Source organism: Amblyomma mixtum, chromosome 1, assembly GCF_055824585.1.
Source record: "Amblyomma mixtum isolate Tamu chromosome 1, ASM5582458v1, whole genome shotgun sequence".
Classification (NCBI taxonomy): domain Eukaryota; kingdom Metazoa; phylum Arthropoda; class Arachnida; order Ixodida; family Ixodidae; genus Amblyomma; species Amblyomma mixtum.
The window spans coordinates 256,926,072-256,946,675 of NC_143012.1; the positions used below are offsets into that span (position 1 = coordinate 256,926,072).

The following is a 20,604-nucleotide window of genomic DNA, read 5'->3' on the forward strand; positions in this document are numbered from 1 at the left end:
GCACTTGCTATTCGATTTGACTGGCAGCTGCCCTTTTACTGTTCAAAGTATTTGAGTCTTTCGAATATTTGACGAGTAACGATTCTGGAATCTTTTTATTCACCTCAGATCAAGGCAGTCCAATAATGTGCTGCATCGGAACATCACACACTAATTTTACTTTACACAATCTTGCACTCCTAAGCATATTTAAGGTAGCATTCATTAGTGTTGTTTCATCTGAGCAGCCTAATCTCACCTGTCAAAACAGGTCATAAGCTCAGGTTTTGGCTGATTTCAGCACTACCGCTCAGCACTTTCAGATTACCAATACGAGTGCAGAACAACACTGAGCACATCACTTAGTCATGCACAACAATGCAATTCCCTGAATGTGGACACACACACTTTTCAGAATGCAACACCAGAGAGACAGAGAGAGCAAATAGGTGAAAGCACTGGTATCACATCTCGCGTAATTTTAGGACAGCAAAAGACAAGACACGAAGCTAAATACAAATAGGAGAGCTGCACACAGCATCTCAAAGCACGTGCTCGAGTAGTGTTACTGTAGATGGCTGCTTTCACCTGGCAAAACTTCTAAGCATTACAGCCCAGAAACAGTGTTTTTTTACTCAATAAGAGGCAAGATGAAAGCAGGCAGCAGGAAAAAAAAAAACACACAAGTGTCTCCAAAGTCACCATATTATGGTGACAGAATCTTCCAGCCCAGGTTCCTTTTCCCAACTTTACATTAATGAACACCCAGATCAGCACAACAATGCAGTTGCATCAGAAGGTGCCATAAAATGAATGCCTGCTTATCTGGCACAAGAATACCCACTTCTTCTGAATATTCGAACTAGTCTTCGACCCCTTTTGAAAGCATGCTTTGAACCCAATTAGGCACGATGACCACTGCTGTGAACCACATCACGTGGCACAAATGTTTACGAACAGCTTTTTAGTAACTGTTAAAGGGCTCAAATCCGCCAAGCACAGCTGGTGAGCTAAGAAAAAACTGCTGCCACAATCATTGCTATGAATCTTGTTTAAATGTAAATGCATTTTATGAGTTGATCAAGAGATTTTGAGCAGTCACAACTAAAAAAAAAAAAAAAAGAGGCATTGCTGATTTGTCCAATTAACATGCTTCTGTTTAAGCGAGTTTCCTCTGACAAGAGCAGAATCCCATTACTCTCAAGCTGAGGGCACAATGTCAAAGCCTTGAAAGCTCTTCCTTGAAAGCTGCCTTGCACAGTAGCAGTATGAAGCGGGGCTTCCGACTTCTAAGCTGAGAGGTCTTATCATTTCCATCCTGCTTTTGCTGCACAAGCTCTCATAAGGACAGGAAGATCATGCTTAATACTGAGTAATCAGGTCCCCCTTTACAGATGGGGCTTCTCACAGGTGACATAACCAAGTTGGCGCAAGACACAGCCGCATTGAAAAATGTTATAGCCTAGCGCTACCCACAAACAGGCTTCAAACCAGCTCTCCTACCTTAAGCTCAAAGACAGGTGTGTCAATGGCCTCTCCTCCATGCCTCTTGAAGCATGCTATGATGGTTGAGAACACTTTTTCACGCAGGGCCATCTGAGCAGGCATGTGGTCCCTGGTGCCCTGCAGGGAAAAAAAGAAACAAAGACTTCATGTTAGGGGGTGCAGGCAGGTGACTATGAATAGGACAAAAAGAGTTATTTATTCTTTCAGACATATGAACATTCACAGCAGCACGACAATTCACCAGACTAACACTGAAAGTAAATAGCACAGTGGTTCGCCCTCCCAGCAAAACGCTTTCTCTTAGCTGGGTTGATTAGATGGCAGGGTCCCAGGTTTAACGCCAGAAACTTACGAGGAGGAAGGATTCGAACAAAAATTAAAAACAGATGAGCCACCCTGTCATGAAGGAAACAACCCTACTAGCACCAGTGTTTGCCGTCAGGTTAAGGTTTTCAAAGCTGTACCGCTGGTTACAACTTTTTTCAAAAAAAAAAAAAAGTAACTGAATTAAATGAAACGTTACCATTACTTCATGCTCTGGAGATTACTTCTTGAAGAAGTAATCGATTAAATACAAAATTACAAAAAAAAACATAACCGATTACAAGTAATCAGTTAATTACCTGTAATACATTACGTACAACCCTGCCTCCATTAAATTGAATTAAGCTCACATGTATTGAACACAATGGCTGCAGATGAGGAAGAATACCAGAAATGAACTGGTTGTCTCCTCCCACATCCACTGCCAGGAAAATGAAGCAGCAGTGATGTACATACCTTGGCCGTCTTGAGGACAAATTTGTGAGGCTCATCGTCAGCCAGTTGGGCCTTCAGCTGCAGCAGCTTGGCAACTTCTTCATCAATCTGGATGCAGGCAAAAAAAACTGCATTCATTTGTTGCTGATAACATGAAAAAATAGGGGGTATTCACGTGATGCCACGGGAGCCATTTTGCCACTTTGGCGTACAATGTGCATCTTCCATGGTGCAAGCCGTAGCAAGGGGAGATAAGCCAGTTAGACTCGCGCCGTAGCCTTTTGCAGTGCTGCATGGATGCCAAAATGGCAGCCACTGTGGCTTGTGTGCATACCCCCAATACAAGGGATCCTGCCAATGTGCTACAAAAGACTGGGCCTACTCAACTATCAATTTCTGGCTTCCCGTGGCGTGCAAGAGCCTGGAGCAAGACATTAATTTTCTTGAGGCTGCTCTGCCCACCAACCTGCGCAGTTCCTGAGGCTACCAAAACGCATCTGTTTTTCTTGGATACGACAGCTTCAGGTTTCCTATGAGCTGCAAGACTTGCCAAGACATTTCTGACCTGGTAGCACTCTGACAAAAAATGGAGAGATGGGGAATGCATACCAGCAGTTTAAGGTGGACATAATAAGTAACAACACAGAGCTTCGTGCCCCTTCTTGTTCACCCTCTAACATTTCACAGGTATTCATTCCCACTGGCTCATGGTTGTCTTTTGCAACAGTAACTTTTTTGCAGTATCTTGTTTCTTATCTCGTATCACCAGTCACAAACTTTAACTTTATGTCAAAGACTCACTTGTCATTTGGATGAGGAAAAAAACTGCAGGATGTTGATGTAGTTCAGATTCAGAAAATATTTTTGGTGTCAAGCTCATGTGTTGGCCTAAAATGATGTCACACTTGCGACAGTTGTTTTGCAATACTTCTTGACCAAATAGAGCTTTGTTCAAACTGTTCTTTTTTTAATCCTTTTTTTCCCCCGCTTTCTCTCCAATTCTGCTTTTCGCTTTTGCTCTGCATCTTTTGTACTACTGCTCTTGCTATGCTGGCTTTGACCTTTCCTCTTTTTTTTTAACCTCCACTTCTTGCTGGTTTCCTTAATGCCATTGACCTTTGTTTATTTTCCAGCACTAGGTTATGCTGTCAAGTGTACACACAAGAGATAATTTTTCGGTCCTGTTTCAGAGATGTCTCTCTTCATCTGCTGTCTTTACATTTTCTGGCTCTTTTCTTGACCTTGATCATACCCCCTTGTCACATGGGATGTAAATGCTAGCTCTCTTCTTGAAATTCGTGTTCATAGTTCCAGCGCCCCTCCTGTTTGCTGTTTCTTTGTTGCGCTGCTTTACTCTGCAGTATCCCTATGTTTTTGGATTTGCTGCAAAGTATTCAAGCAATGACAATTGCAATGACAGCAATGACAGGACCAATCTTGTCATTTCTGTGTTCCTCACTGCCCTCACCTTTTTCAAGCTGTTTTTAATTTCATGACTGAAACTTCAGTTATGGCTCTCGTACATAAAAGCGGGTTGGCTGCTAACAGTCCTTCCCACATATGGCAGCATCATTAGTTACAAAACACCAAAGCCAATAAGGCATGTTTTCACTGGATGAATAAGAAAGCAAAACAAAATGCAAGACAGCAGTTCATTTACAAGCAGGAAGACAGCTCCCCAGCAAATAAGCCTTGGTAGATTGCAATAAATTAGAGCATCTGTTCTGTGCAGTCTTTTCCTATGCAAAGTTGTGTTTTGCAAGTCTGCCTTGAAGGCTTACAAGCTGTTTTCTGAAATAAGCACAATCCTAGCAGACTGTGCATTCTTGGCATGCAAGAACACACCACACAGCCAACCTCAAGCTTCATGCTTTTCAAAAATACAATGACCAGAGAAAGTCAGAGGTGTCCGCTGAGGGTAACAAGCTGCAAAAGGTAGCATACGTTACTCAGCTCACTAGAGTAAAAGGCCTCCTGGTATGACACAGATCTTGTGCAAACGCAATGCTGCGCATAGTCTAAAAGAGCACTGCCCATTTGTAGTACAGCGTTATGAAAGTGGATTACTTTCATAGCAGGGACAAAAAGAAAATTCGAGTATTCCAGGACATTACTAATAATTTTGTGCCATTTAAATTTTCTATCATGAAACCTTAAGGTGACCTGCTGTCCTGAACTACTATAGCACACATCATTCTCTGAAGGGCAACTCCAGTGATTTTTCGATGTTCACAGATGTCATGAAATTTGCATTATACGTTCTTCTCAAGTCAAGATTGAGCATGACAAATGACACACGTGAGAACAATTCAGTTTTCCAGCAAAAGAATTTAACGGTAGACTCCGATCCCACCTATTTGTGCTGTCTAACAGGCATTTTTTACAGCCAACCTTGTGCATGACAGCAAACGGACAGCAGCCGGGCAAAGAACAAGTTTCGTAGGTTTGGCTGTAATCTATGACTTGAGTTGAGTTGAGATGCTGTAAGCTACAGGTGGGGTTATGTAATCTTCGACACACAGTCTATGCATTGTGGTTCCTCAAGTGACTGTGGTGACTAATGTTGTGATGAGAAACACACAGTTCACTCAGAGAAGACGACGAGAGTGCCTTACCACGTATTTTTCAATGACAAGGCACTTTGCGAAAAAATGAATTCATGCTATCAGGCACCTCAGCTGGTCCCTATCTCCGAGGGCGCGTTTGATCGAAAAATTTCACACGGGAGTGCCGTAAAGAAAGCACATCTTTGAAGGAGGATTTCGGTTAAGCTGCCTGTTCCCTGAAAGGCAGCTTCACATGAAGGGGAATCGAGCAGCGGTAAGTTTAGCTGATCGTTAGGTGCCTTAGTCTAGTTAATTAAGCCTGACTGCATAAATTACTGCAAGTAGCAAACAAGAACAAAAATACTTGTGGCTATTCACTCGCGCTGAGGCAGTTGCATATCAGTGGACCCCACACATGGCCGGGATGCCTCACCTGACTTAATGAAAAAAACAATATTCTTACTCCTATTTTTCTCAACAAATTGAGTGCTGACTCTCAATAACGTTCAATAACTATTACACTCACAGTAACATCGTTTAACGAAGTATGCCACTTGCACCAATGTGTCAACATGTATAAACAGCGTCAAAAATTCTAGCAAAGGCTTTCAAGAGCTCATAGAACTAATGTATTCACCACTCATTCTCGGTCAGCATGCAGGTTACCACTGCAATATTTCTGAAACAGTGCAGGCAATTACTTTTCTCGTACCTTGTCATATGCCTAGCACTCTCATTCATGCAAAGCAAGTATATTTCTGGGCTATAGGTTGGCTTTGTGCTTTTACCCCTTCCAGGACCCCCCTTTCTCACAACACTCGCTTCACCTTTAATCTCTAAATTGTGACGACTCAACCTTGGCAGTAATATCAAAGCGTAATGTGCCGTGCTTGCCTAAAATCGCCTTGATGAGACCTTTCTCATGGTGGCAGGCTATCAGTTAACTACAAGTCATTTATACTGAAGCTATGTCGGCGGAGTCATTCGTCACACTGTCAGAGGAGATGGAGAAAGAAGCGTGGATTTGAGTTTGGTCCACAGACGTGCTGCTCTGTCGCCAATTTGCTTTTGGCATAGCGTAGCAGCGCACACATGCGGCTCGCCTGGTAAGAGTGGCGTCATCCCTGATGTCACACAAAGCAGCCATCTGGGCTGCACGCAGGAGTTTTGGTTTAAAGATTTTTGCTTGTTTAAAATTACTGTTAACCTATTTTGAAAAATGAAGTCTCGTACTCTGGTGCGTAAGCTGTTGGCAACATAAACCAGCCATTAACTGAGTGTGGTCGAAAAATCTCCAGAGTTGCCCTTGTTTCATGTACGAAACACATTCCACTCCACTGCAAGAGCAACTCTTACCTGTGCAATTGAATGTGGTGGTGTCGCCAGCATTCGACGGGAAAGAAGGCGTACGGAGTGCCAAGAGGGACATCGCATGCATTGCAGTAGCATGGCCACCAGTGGTTATGCGCAAACAGGAACAGTGGGGCAGGGGAGAGAAGGAAAGACAGGAGGAGATGCCCTCAGAACATCCAGCTAGGCTGGGAGGGCGGAGAGGATGAAACAAGAGCAACACGTTTGCTTGCAACTACCTGGCCATACTTGACAGGTCTCACAAAGTAATGACTGACCGGCCTTCAAACAGAGTTAGGTAACTTTGCAGCAAGCTCTTTAATGAATACAGCAATACTGTAGGTATGTTGCCATGACAACTGTGGCCACAAATCACTCAACAATTTTATGGCTTGAGAGGCATAATAATGTAATATTGTAATTGAACAGCTACGGACCGGAATGTTAGAATACTAAACCAACGAAGTGGCCGAGAGCGGAAAGTAACTTGTAACGAAACGCTTCAGGGAAAAAAATGGACTCAGTCAAGTGGTACGCAAACATAAAATTGGTCTCGGAAAGCGTAGACTACTGCTTTCGGAGTCACACTGTCGTTCCCATTTGACAAGAGGACTTTTGGTTGGCCCCATTGATCGGTTTCATACATGCCCGCTATTGCTGAGATCCACAATAGCAATGCACTTTAACTTTCGCTACGATGTCGTAGCTTCTGAACCGAAAGAATGAAGTGGTATATTACAAACATGACGCAATCTAATTCCATACATCGTTCAATGACAACCTCCATTCATCCATTCATTCATTCATTGCTCGAGTTCGGGAAATACATATAATTTAAAATTTAGCACAATATTTGAGCACAGCATTAATTATACAGCATTAACACTGAAAATAAACCGTGTTTGGTCCGCAAAGGATAAACGTACTCGCTCAGATGTACACACTCAAATGTACTCAAGTGTACTCGCTCAAGCTGCACAACGCACGTGTGCGGCAACATCAAAACTGCGCGCGTACCTTTTCTTTAGGTGCCTTTTCTGCTTTCAGCGATCGCACAATGTCGCCTTGCTGTTTGATGAGGTCAGTCAATGCTTCTTTTTCAACAACAGCAGACATGTTGAAAGCTGAGCATATGTAACTGTAACTTGAACTACAGTCCACGGTGTGCAGAAAGTTGGAGTTGGCAGTAGGCAAAAAGCCTAGTCAGCCTAGTTGGCCAAGTTCTGACGTTTCGGCAGAGCAAAAAGCTACATAGGCTATTTTCATTCCAGACTTCATTCCAGCTGATGCCGAGAGGTCGCGCTGGTGTCGCATTCTCTATTAGGTGGTGCTTGTTATGAAATATCTGCGTTATCTACTCGCTAATCAACGCACTTAAAATAGTTCAGTAGGTCTTGCTTAAAATCAAGAACATAAGCAGCCACATCAATGGAGCTTTCTACAGTGAGCAGAAACATTATTGAATGTAATAAAAAATTACATTGCACTTTTTTTTTTCAAGCGCGTTTTTAAACGACAAGTAAACCGAAAATTATTATTTGGAAAGTGCTCGGCCAGGCCAAAACAGGAACAGCATGCTCACAAAAAATATCCTCTAGGTAGATGCAACGTTAGGTAGATGAACTATGAAATGAAACGAACCGAACCTATCGACTCTCATTCTCGAACATTTGGAGCAAGCGACGCTAGCGCTACTTGCAGACTTCTACATAATTTCACAAAGTTTAAGAGCCATAACGACGCACTATAAAATTCTTACTACACGTTTCATGGTTACTTGACGATTTTACTGAATGTGACAAAAGTGACTAATATCAAAACAAACACTTGCGTTAGAGCCGGCGGAAAAAAAATGTTACTCACCATCCGGCGGAACGGTAATTTTTTTTTCTTCAGAAAATACTGCTTTGGAAGCATTAAAAACAATTCTCAATAAAGATTTTAATAATTACAAATGCTTGCCTTTCTGTTAGAGCTGGAAGAAAAGGAGGAAAAGGGAAGAAAAAAAAGACTGGCTGCCAGCCGAGCCTCCGGGATTTGTAAGAAAAGCGCGCGGTTTTTAAACATGTCCAACAGGCAAGGCAGCGCAGCACCAAATAACAACTACCATAACGAACATTCGCTTTAAGCGACAACACATTCAGTAATATTCTTACTTGATCAACACCACAAAAAAAAAGAGAAAAAATAAAAAAAATTCCCTGTGCTCCTTGGTTTCTGTGGCTTTTGGCTTCTCTCATATTTATAACGAGCCCCTCATTCCCCTTCCCTTGTTTGCTTAATTGCTTAGCGAGGGCCTCGGTTCTGGCAGCCTTGACGCCTTAGGAAGCATAAGAGGGTTCTCACACAGCTTCCACCCTCGCCGTTCGATGGCGTTCTACGTCACACCAGCGGTAACTCAGGACGTTCCACGTTCGCCGCTTACGAACGTGGGTGGCGCTGATGAACACTCTCAAGGTTAGGGTATTTGTAAACTGTCGTGTCCGGTCGCTGTGTTGAATGCAGCGAAAGACGCACACGGTACTTTAAGACTTCGTTTATTTAAAGCCGATGAGGGTGCGACCAGCGTCGACCGAGGCAGGAGCCGAACTGGCCGCCCGAAGAAAGGAGGGAGCGGAGAAGCGTCCACGGGAGGGAGTGGCTTCCCAGAACAGGAGGAGGATGCGGGGGCGCACCATGGGGGGGCATCTGGCGACAGCGTGCGACGAGGGGCAAGTCGTCGTTAGGAGGAGGATGCGAGTGGTCGTTAGGAGGAGGATGCGGGGGCGCACACACACAAAAGCAATAAGGGGACACAACACTTCCTTCCCCCTTAGAAAGTTGCCTGGTATCGTGCAGGGGGTCGGCGCTCACGCGTGGAGGCGCGCTGGCTTTGTGCGCTCGGGGGAGAAACACTTGTAGGCTGGCTGTTGTTCGCTGTGTCTCCTAGGTCTGTCCTGGGCGAAGTCTCTTCTTCCGGGAAGAGGTGCCAGGCTATGTGGGAAGATGGTGCACGTGTTCTCTCCGCTGGCGGACAGCTCTCAGACGGCGTCGTAAATCTACGCAGCTGGTTGAGATGTCGGCGTGCTACTGTGCCATGTATGTTGACGAGCCAAGAGCGCAGGCCTATGCGTCTGACAATTGTAGCTTCCTCCCAGCGTGGCTTTTTCAGAAACTGTCGGGCGAGGACGCGCTGCCCCTCATTAAGCGTGCCGCAGCGCGGAATTGCTTTTTCTTCCCGGAACGTCTCTGCCTTTGGCTCGGGGAGGATGGCTGTGAGCTGGGTTCGCATTTCACGCTCGAACATCATTTTCGAGGGGGTCTCGCCTGTTGTGCTCTGAACCGTCGTGTGCTGCTTGAAGAGAAAGCGCGCAAGGCGGCGCTGCAGCGAGCCTGTCTGATCTCTTTCAAGGGCGCGTTTTAGCTCGGCTACGTAGCGCTCGGCTTGTCCGTTTGTCGCTGGGTGGTAGGGGGCCGATGTAACTGATGAGATCCCGTTGTCGCGATAAAACTTGAGGATCTCCGCAGACACAAACGGTGTTCCGTTGTCCGACACTACCTTGCGCGGCAGGCCGAACGTTGCAAATAGTGATCGGAGGTTGTCAATGACTGCTGCCGAAGTCGTCTGTCCCATTTGCCTTATCTCAAGCCACTTTGTGTAGGCATCTACGACCACAAGGAAAGTGCAGCCCTCAATTGGTCCTGCAAAATCAATGTGCAGTGTGTGCCATGGTGTGTCTGGCTTTTCCCATTCTGGGACAGGAGCTTTCGGCGGGGCGCTCCGGCTGCTCTGGCAAGGCTTGCATTCTCGCACCACTGTTTCGATGTCGTTGTCAATGCCAGGCCACCACATGTAGCTTCTGGCACACTTTTTCATTGCGACGATGCCCCGATGTCCGGCGTGGATGAGAGACATAGCTTGTGCGCGTAGTTCTCTCGGCATCACAACTCGGGACCCAAATATGATGCAGCCGCGATGGGTGCTCAACTCTGTAGCTCGCCTGCGGTAAGCGTCGAAGTTGTCCCCTTTGAGTTTATGCACGTTGCCTTGTTGAACAGCTGTGTAAACTAGCCGGAGAGCTGCGCACTTCTGCGTAGATGCTGCAACTGTGCCTGCTGTAAGCGGAGGTTCTGGCAGTGCTTCGAACATCAGAACGTCTCCTGGTGGAAATGGTTCGTCAGCAGTTGCGTCTAGTGGCAGACGGCTTAGCGCATCGGCGTTTTGATGTTTACTCCCATTGCGGTAGACCAGAGCGTAGTCGTACGCTGAGAGTTTGATGCACCAACGTGTCATTCGCGGAGACAAAGTTGGTGGCATAGGCCTTTGTGGTCCCAGAATGCCCAATAGCGGTCGGTGATCGGTTATAAAGGTCACCTTCCGGCCGGCAATGTACTGGTGAAAATGTGTCGCCGCGTAGACGATGGCTAGCCCTTCTTTGTCAAGTTGCGCGTAGTTGCGTTCTGCTTGCGACAACGTACGTGAGGCGAAGGCGATGGGAGCTTCCCTTCCTTGCTCGTCAGTTTGCGATAGAACCGCGCCGACTCCGTACGGTGATGCGTCGCAAGCCAAAAGCAGAGGCTTCCTTTCGTCGTAGTGGCGGAGGACTGTACATCTTCGAATCAGGTCTTTCAGGGCATCGAATGACTGCTGATGGCGTGGCGACCATGTCCATGTCACATCTTTCCGAAGGAGTTGGTATAAGTCGTTGGCCACGGTAGCTCTTTGTTCCAAGAACCGGTCGTAGAACGTCAAGAGTCCGAGAAAAGCCTGTAGATCCTGCTTGTTTGTTGGAGCTCGTGCTTCTGTGATCGCTCGCACTTTGTCCTCGGTAGGGTGAATGCCTTCCGCATCAATTCGGTGTCCCAGAAATTGCACCTCTGGCACCGCAAAACAGCACTTCGATTTGCTTATGCACAAATTAGCGTTTGCTAGCCTTTCGAGAACGAGCTCTAGGCGCACTGCATGCTCTTCAGTGGAAGTGCCACTGATGATGACATCGTCAAGGTAGACACAAACTCCTGGGATGCCCTGAAGCACTGTCTCCATGAATTTTTGAAATATGGCCGGGGCTGCAGCTACGCCAAAAGGCAGTCGCTTGACTTTGTACAAGCCTTTCAGTGTGTTAATTGCCAATAATTCAGCAGTTGACTCGCTCACCTTCAGCTGCTGATACGCCTGGGTGAGGTCCAATGTGCTGAAGACTCTTGCGCCACGTAGTACACTGAATACTTCTTCAGGTGTCGGTAGCGGGTAAGAGGACGCTTTAGTCGCAAGATTGACGGTGCTCCGGTAGTCTCCGCAGAGGCGTATGGTTCCGTTCTTCTTGCGAACTACGACAAGTGGTGTGGCCCATTTTGAATGCTGCGTCGGCTCGATGACACCTTGCTGCTCCAGTTTGTCCAACTCTTTTTCAACTGAATCTCGGAGAGCAAACGGCACCGGCCTGGCCTTCAGAAATTTGGGTTGCGCGTTGTCCAACAACTCCAGTGTGACCGGGGGCCCTTCGTTTCCTGGAATCTCTTCCGAGAATACTCTTTCGTATTTCTCTTGCAGTTGCTCAACCATGTTCTGGCTCGGCGTCTGGTGTATGCCGCATATCATCACGCCTAGTGGAGAAAACCAGTTTCTCCCTAGAAGGCTTGATCCTGTGCCCTTCACAACAAGCAGAGGTAGCGTATGGGTCTGGCCGTTGTAGTTAACCTGCACGTTGGCAGAGCCCAATAGTGGCAGATTCTGTCCTGACCACGTTCGCAGGTGCGTGTCGTCTTGTTGCAGGGCGGGTGCGTCAGATGGCCATGAAGTTCGGAACGTGTCCTCACTGATCAGAGTACAGGCTGCGCCGGAGTCCACCTCGAACTTAATCAGCTGGTGATGTACGCTTACTTCTGTAAAAATCTTCGGTCGCGTGCCGAGATTCATGGTGTTCAGGTCGTACAACACAGATGGTGTTGCTGATGTTGTTCCATGGAGATCAGATAGCGGCGTATTCTCTGAGGCGTTGACGCTGTGATTAGGCTGGGAAGGTGACTTTATCTTGGCAAGTCTCCGTTTCGTAATGCATGCTCTTTCGATATGCCCTCGCTTGTGGCAAAAATTACACGTGGCTGACTGGAATCGACATCCCTGGGGGTTGTGTTGGTCGTCACACCGCCAGCAGCGTTGTGCCTTTTTGACCGATTTTACAACAACAGAAGGCTTGCGCACCTGGTTGCTTGTCTGGTGTACCGGCTCGGTGTTCCGGCGAATCCCTCTCTGCTGGTGACCGGCGCTCTCCGCTCGAACGGCGATGTCGTAAGCTTTGCTGAATGTGAGGTCCTTCTCAGCGAACAGGCGCTGCTGCAGTGACTCGTCACTCAGTCCGCACACAAATCTGTCGCGTAACATCACGTCCAAGGGAAGCATGGTGGTGTTAGCAGAAGAAGCTGCGTCTCCCTCCTGCCCGGTAGCTGTTGTCGGCAGCGTTCCAAAATTGCAGTCGGCAGCGAGCTTCTTGAGCGCGGCTACGTAGGCGCTCACAGTTTCTCCTCCCAGTTGATCTCGTCGTTGGAAGCGAGCCCGGCTGTAGACCTCGGATGGCCTTGGGTCGTAGTGCTTTTGCAGCGCTTTTACGATGTCGTCGTAAGACACTGCCGCTGGTGTGCTTGGCTGAATAAGGGCGCAGACAGTATCGTAGGTCTGCTCCCCGCACAGCGTCAGCAGGTTGGCCCTCTTCAAGGCTGGGTCTGTGATGTTGTTAGCTTCAAAGTAGAACTGAAGGCGTCCAACCCACGATGACCACGATGAGCCGTTGAACTCTGGTATCTGATTGGGAAACCCTCGCGTAGCCATGGCTTGTCAATAGCGTTGCGTAGCGCGGGTCGAATCCCATCCTCGTCGCCACTGTCGTGTCCGGTCGCTGTGTTGAATGCAGCGAAAGACGCACACGGTACTTTAAGACTTCGTTTATTTAAAGCCGATGAGGGTGCGACCAGCGTCGACCGAGGCAGGAGCCGAACTGGCCGCCCGAAGAAAGGAGGGAGCGGAGAAGCGTCCACGGGAGGGAGTGGCTTCCCAAAACAGGAGGAGGATGCGGGGGCGCACCATGGGGGGGCATCTGGCGACAGCGTGCGACGAGGGGCAAGTCGTCGTTAGGAGGAGGATACGAGTGGTCGTTAGGAGGAGGATGCGGGGGCGCACACACACAAAAGCAATAAGGGGACACAACATAAACATAAATACCCCCGAAAGCAGAAGGTTCGACAGCCATCGCCGTAGCTCAGAGGTAGAGCACCGGACGCGTAATTCGGAGGTCGTGGGTTCGGATCCCACCGGCGGCATGTGGTTGTTTTTTCTTCTGATTTTCTAATCAATTCGCTTTAAGCGACAACATATTCAGTAATATTCTTACTTGATCAACACCACAAAAAAAATAATTAAAAAAATCCCCTGTGCTCCTTGGTTTCTGTGGCTGTTGGCTTCTCACATATTCGCTTCCGTCATGTATGTCATAAAGAGCCCCTCTTTTCCCTTCCCTTGTCTGCTCAATAAATTATAGGGCGTAGATATTGTTGCTCTGTCTACCCTGTCAGTGTCACGGATTTGCACCATAAATAAAATGAGTGAGTAAATATGTGCATTTTCAGTGCGATAGTTCTTAGGCCAAAGGTGAAAAGGGGGATGGGAATCGACAGAAGAGGTAAGCAGTGAATGCAGCAAAAGACTGAGTTTGCAGCATGGTTTGCAGAATGCATAATACTACACCTGCGCATCGCCTGTAGGGGCCCAAGTAGAGGCGCCACAGCAAGCCTCCTATCGGCGGCTTCTGGAAGCCAGGGAGCCTACATATTAACTCTATGGCCTACATGTACCGCCTTGGCTACAAGTAGACTCCCTACTGGAAGCAGGATCGGGGCGCCACGGCCACCTTGACCGGCGCGCACGACAACCCCGCCGCTGGGGGCGCTTTCGCCGGCTTCCCCGTCGCCTCGCATACTATTCGCTGTTTCTACGGCTATGGGATGACTACTTCTGCAGTGAAAGCGTTTAAAAAGGAATTAAATTGTTCGATAGAGGGCATGAGTCCGACGTCGCAGCTATGTGTGCCTGTCCATTTAGTGAGCGAGCGGTATGATCTTGTCCCTGATAAATGTCACAAACCCCGGCTACGACGTGGCACTGATTGTGAGCACATCACAAAATTTTTGTTGTCAGAGATTATTGCCTACATCCAAGCGTTATTTGCGTTTGAAGACAAATCTGACATGTCCAGTTTTTTTTCCTGAACTCGTTGTGCATGCATGGTGCCCGTTTCGCGTGCCGAATCAAGCGGGAAGCGAAAAAATAAGCGCGGGCGAAAAGCGCTTCAACGGCAGGTTTGTAAAATCAAAACCTGAAACGATTTCAAATGATTTTGTTTTTTTGATGCGCTTTATGAAAGCTGAGTTACATGTAGTTAAAATTTGAGTTTCAGCGTCTTCGAGCCTTTCCCTCTCTCGTCACGTTTTGCACGCTCCTCCACCGGCCCCACCTCCGGGGGCGGAGCTTCCTGACCAGCCCGAGCTACGAGGCTCATTGGCCGCGGCCGCGGTAGCTGCCTGACGTCTGAAAGAAACTAACCAATAGCCATATCTGAATTAGTATACGCAGGAGCGGTGCGACGAAGGAGAGTGCGAGCATGAAAAAGTCGCCGTGAAGGGCTCGCCAACTTTCAATGTCCAGATCAGATCTATAACACAAACATTAAACTCAAAAGTTTTATTATAATGTTAAAATCATGACTACAAAATAATATTACCAATGTATTTCAAGCAGTGCGTCTCAGAACTTTTTCACGGTTCGTACAGTAATGATGTTATTTACCTAGCAAAACTTTTCCATTACATATATTAGATGATATTGTGACGTTCCGTGCGTGAGCTACCAGGGCCCATATCTTCGGCGGAATCTTCTCTGTGCTCAACCGTCCTACTCCCTTGTCTCCCCTTAAACGGTCCGCGTTCGGCGGCGCCGCCTAGACGGAGCCCCCAGCGGCGGCAAAGCCACTGAAGGGGTACGGTCCGCGTTCGGCGGCGCCGCGTTGACGGAGCCCCCAGCGGCGGCAAGCCACTGAAGGGGTACAATGGTACAAAGGCGCCGGCGGGAGGGAAAGCCAGCCCAATTAGGCTGCCTGGCCGTACAAGGACACAGGAGAGGCTGACAACCCGACAAGAGAAGAAAGCTGCCGGCGGGAGACAAACGACATTCCAACGAGGGAGGTCGGGGGTGCCGCAGACGCCGCCGTGGAAAGGAGGAAGAAAGAAACAATCCAGCCTGGGAGACAGGAGATCGGGCGTGGCCGGCGGAGCAGATAGCTGGCGAGTGCGGACGAAAGGCACGCTGAGGACGACATCGTTCACGAAAAAGGGTCCTTGAGCGCCGAAGCCGGACGGCGCGCGGTTTCTGCCAGCCACCGACGGATCGCAACTCCGGAGCCCCTCCATCGCCCCCATGACGGCGTCGCCACGTAAGCTCGGACACCCCAGCCTCTGATGTACCATGTATAATTATTGATTACATCATTTTGTTTAAACTGAGCCATACGGTGTCTTCTTGCCTCTCCGTCCCGTGTGGACCTGCGCATTATGTGGGGTCGTCACAATATATACATGCCATAGAGTGCATGCACAGCCCCAAAATTCATTACAAAATTTTACATACTACCCAGCCACCACTCTACTTACGGGACACACTTCTCGAGTGGTCATATAAGCTTGAAGCCGATCATAATATTTATTAGAAGGAGAGTGTACTATGGCTAGTGTTACTTTCACCTGGCGACAGCAGCGTCACCGCATCTTGCCTACGTCACAGGTTGGTCTTTGTTTCCTTTTTCCATCGAAAAATAAACTCATTTGGTAGCTGACATCCATCCTCTCTCCTGTATTTCCACCCTCTTTGTGTGTGCGTGCGTGCGTGCGTGAGAGCCAAGTTGCTAAATAGAGTGAGAGAAAACTTTATTATAGTGCAGCATTCAGCTTTGAGGATATTCTACAGGAGGGTCACGGAAGCCAACTGGTCCGTCAGCTGGTCCGAGGCTAGCCAGGCCCGCCACGGGGGCGAGAGGAATATGGTTAACGAAGGGACAGAATGGCAATGGAGCAGGAGAAAAGGGAATGTTCAAGGTCAGCACAGGGTTCGGGGCAAATGGGGCATGCTGATGATTGGATATTTGCAGTTAGGTACTCTCACAAACCTGGGTATCCTTTCCGGACTACTGTGCCTGAGGAGCAAACTTGAGGCGTGATATTTCGCTTCGTTTGCAAGGCCACCCGAACATGCTACACGAACGGAATTTCTTTCCAGTCCATGGAGATGTGATGCCGTCACAAAATACTTGAAGTTTCAGGTTATATTCAACTGAGTGCTCTCCGGCCAGTGTTGATGTTGAAGATCGATACATGTTGCAGATCATACTACACCCTCAACCACGACGCCTAGTTAAGGATATCTGCAGGTCACAGATCTATGCCTCAAATTTCCGAGCTTAATTAGCACCTAAGTGTCGCTACGGTGAAGAAATTGCAGGCTGAATAATCGCAAGGCTAACCCCACCAGTAGCTCACAACGACCTCAACTCAACTGAAGTGTATTTCAGAGGACAACAGCGATGCCAACGTTCTTGCCTAAGGGACTTTCAACGACGCTTTCTAGGAATCACGCTCACGTAGCTCCTAAAGGTTAAAATAGCGTAATTTATTTGCTTTGGTCAAACGCTGACACAGCGCTCTTAACGTCGCTTTTTTTGGTTTGGTTTGGTTTATGGGGTATAACGTCCCAAAGCGACTAAGGCTATGAGAGACGCCGTAGTGGAGGGCTCCGGAAATTTCGACCACCTGGGGTTCTTTAACGTGCACTGACATCGTACAGTACATGGGCCTCTAGAATTTCTCCTCCAAAGAAATTCAGCCGCCGCGGCCGGGATCAAACCCGCGACTTTCGGGTCAGCAGCCGAGCATCATAACCACTGAGCCACCGCGGCGGCCGGTGGCTTTTTTGCTAAGATTTGCAAGACGTTATGCATAAACGTTAATATAATGTCTTCCTAAGGTTATTCAAGAGAAAGAGGGGGTTTATTGACAGGAAAGGCAGAGAGGTTGGCCTGAAAACACTTATTATGCACTCACCTGATCCGTGTTGATGCCGTACAACAGTGTCCCCATACTGCTTTGGCAACGAATCTTCGTGGCCAGGAATGAAGGATTATACTTGCAGAAATCAGGAGTTTGTAAGGGCTCAATTCAGAGTACCCCCCCATTCTAAGCGACATTTTCCTGGCGGATATGGACGTTAGAAATACTTGTTGCGTGGCTTGTCTTCGCTACATACGTTTATGATAATCTTGTTCTCCTGGCAGACTCCTGCGCAGCTTGGTATCTTTTTTTAAAGTTTTAGATATATTATTTCATGTCACATAACTCTAAGATGGTAAAAAAAAATGCATAACCTTTTCCCAAATAAATTCGGCTTTAGTCAAGTGCGTCAGCACATGGTTCGCAACAGTTTCTTGCGGCAGCTTCGTGAGCTGAGAGCTGCAGGTTACCCGGACATGGTCACGGCTGTACGTGACGGCTTGCTGCGAAGCAGGCACGTATCCCAGTTCCCCCCCCCCCCCCCCTCAAAATCATCAGGTCCCCCCCCTCCCTCTCTCCCTTCTATTCTCTTGAAAGTGCTCAGTCTCCTTCCAGCAACCACCCCTCCGCCAGCTAGATGAAATTCCGTGGGCCCACGCTCTCGCCATACCCTCCTCCTTCTAGGGTAACCGTCCTCCGGATGGTTCCGGTGGTAATAAGCCACCGGTTACGCCTACTACTACGACTACATCGATCAATAATTGAGTAATTAATTAATATAAATTAACCAATACGCTTTCTATTTTTATTTTAGGGGCAAAAATATTGCGAAATTGATGGCCGTCAGCTTCGAAGGCCTAGCCCTGTTTTTAAAGTTTCTTAATCGGCAACGTGGTTAGAAATACCGAACGTCAAAAATACTTATTTGAAAGCTCGTTGAGCTGGCTCTCTAGCATTGCATATTTTAAAAAAATGGCATCTCCCGCACTTCTTACGCATCAAATACAGGCGCAGTTGGTGTATTTTGTGATGTAGAACAAGTTAACTTGATTTCGGCGACTATAACACTAGCAGCAACGCCATTTTATGAATATGCTATGCGGAAAAGACAACTAAAGATTTCAAATGCATATTTTTGATGTTCGATATTTCGAACCACATTGCCGATTAAGAAATTTAAAAACAGGTCTCACCTTTGATGTTGACGGCCATTAATTTCTCAATATAACATTGCCCCCTAAAATCAAAAATAAAAAGGTTATTAAGTAATTTAAGTTAATTAATCGTCTAATTATTGATTTAATGTTAGCCCTGCTGTGCAATCCAGCTGAACAGGCTGCGCCTACGTATTTCTCACAGACTTCGAAATAAAAATCTGTAAAGTTAAAAAAATCACCCAATGTTTGCGTTACGTACAAGAGAGCATTACATCAGTGTTTCTGTGTGATGATAAAGAGTCTTAAAAAAAGTATGGCATTGAAGGCAGTTTTTCTTTTCTTTTTGCCAAAACATTAGTTTGATCAACCATTCAGCAATGCGTCATGAATTCAAAACGTATACATCACAAATGATGAGAATGTCAACCAGAAAAAACACGTTACGTCGTAATCAGAAACGCGGTAGCCAGTATTAATCAGCAGTTCATCAGAAACTCAACTCAGAAGTCATCAAGTATACCTGATGAGCGTCACGTCTAAAATCATTCCCTTTCTTTCCGAAACTCCTCACTTATTTTTGTAAGGGACGACGTAAAGACAGCCAGAGGCCCTCGCTAAGCTATTGAGCAGACAAGGGCTGGGAAATGAGGGGCTTTGTTATGACATACATACTAAAGAAGCAACAGTCCATCAATAGCCCATCAAGAGCAGATCCATGAACGTTTCATTGCTTATGCTAGCTGGAACGAAGCTCTTTGCCGCCGAACGGAATTGCACCATCGCTGAACAGAGTGTTTGGCGCTCTTGTGGCTGTTGCCAATTTCCGCCACTCCCTGTTGAGTCGGCGCATTTCACAATCCTGAAGACTATTATCCTCTTTGCAGACTTTCTTCGCTAAAAGATTCCACGGGCCGACTGGCACGTGACGGTAATGTATTTTTTCCGGCGCAAAGCCCAACGCGAACAAGTCCGGCGTCTGCACCAAGTCACGGGCTGACTGTAGTGAGGCTTACATTAGGCCCATGCCTCTTTTAAGACTTCCCCACCATAGCTATAGACTTGTAGTGACTTTAACCATCGAGGACAAACAGCGATACGACTGCTCATTGAGGGCCTTGACTCTACAGGCCAGAATGTCTGCCCATGAATATTTATTTTCTCTTGCAGCACTTTGCATCTTCTACATGTCCTCTCTGAGAGGCCTGAGTTGCTGCTTGCGGGGCCCCACCGGCTCCGTTCGGGCGCACTCAATAAACTCTGACCGGCCCACCGCTGGTGGGCAGGGCATCTCGCGTATAGACTATATTCACTATCAGATTTGGCGGGTTGGCAGGAGGATCCTGGGTGGCAACACTGTACTCCCAAACGCCATACTGTTGCGAGGTTCGAAATTAAAATCTCCGACTGAGTGGTGCCCGCTGGACCAAAAGACTCTGCGCAAAGAGGGGGGGGGGGGCACGGTTTAAGAGTAAGTTGAATCAACGTTGGGTTGGATTTACCGCACAACAGGATTGCCTCACTTTTGTGGTCTAGCCACCATATCGACTAGGGCGCCAATAATATCCTTAATATCGACGCGATACGACCGCAATCTTGTTTTGCCTGCACCTACTGCACCATAGTTGCCACCACAGTTGCCTGCATAGACATAGTTGCTGCTCAATTGACGTCACGCGAATAAGCTATAGGCGGATGCGCCGATTTTCTCAGGCCCGGTTTTTGCCGCAGCATAAGCTGCTGCGTTGCTTTCTGCGACCCACACCAGCGTAGGAAAAAGCCGGTTAAGTCACCTGCTGAAGCAACCAACCTATACTCACATTCGCTCGAACATTTTTATCGAAAGCGACTCGATCTGCTGGGCCTTTCCCGACGATCCGCTCTGGCGATAAGTGGATACCTGTTGCCGCTGATTATAAATAATTAGAATAATGTAATGATGATTTTAAATAAAAACGTCAACATCTCAACGCGGTAACTCGGAGGTTAGTGCACTCGGCTACATGAGCCAAAGGACCCGAGTTCTTTCCTGGCCTCAAGAGTCTGCGTTTCGGTGGAGCGCACGTTAAAGAACCTCAGGTGGTCTAAATTAACCAGGGTGTCGAACCGGAATTTTTTCGGGTTCGGTTCAGGTTCGGGTTCACACCTTTCGGGTTCAGTTCCGGGTTCGGTTCCAGAGCGACATTCCGTTCCGGTTCGAACCGGTTCGGACCATACTGAACCGGTTCGAACCGGTTCAAACG

At 47.5% G+C, this 20,604-nt stretch overlaps 1 protein-coding gene across 2 annotated transcripts in view; it reads right to left on the reverse strand.

Annotated features, from left to right (window-relative positions):
• The window catches only part of HisRS (histidine--tRNA ligase), a 28,362-nt gene extending 20,986 nt beyond the window's left edge, over positions 1 to 7,376 (reverse strand). The window contains exons 1-3 of one of the 2 annotated variants that reach the window (XM_089565820.1): positions 7,158 to 7,376; positions 2,266 to 2,352; positions 1,483 to 1,602 (exon numbers count right to left, since the gene is read on the reverse strand). In XM_089565820.1, the coding sequence (XP_089421946.1) occupies positions 1,483 to 1,602; positions 2,266 to 2,352; positions 7,158 to 7,256 (306 nt within the window). In that variant the 5' untranslated portion in view covers positions 7,257 to 7,376. Of the gene's footprint in view, positions 1 to 1,482; positions 1,603 to 2,265; positions 2,353 to 6,146; positions 6,306 to 7,157 lie in introns of those variants that run through there. The other variant, XM_089565821.1, reaches the window with a different exon arrangement.
• Positions 7,377 to 20,604: the final 13,228 nt, after the last annotated feature.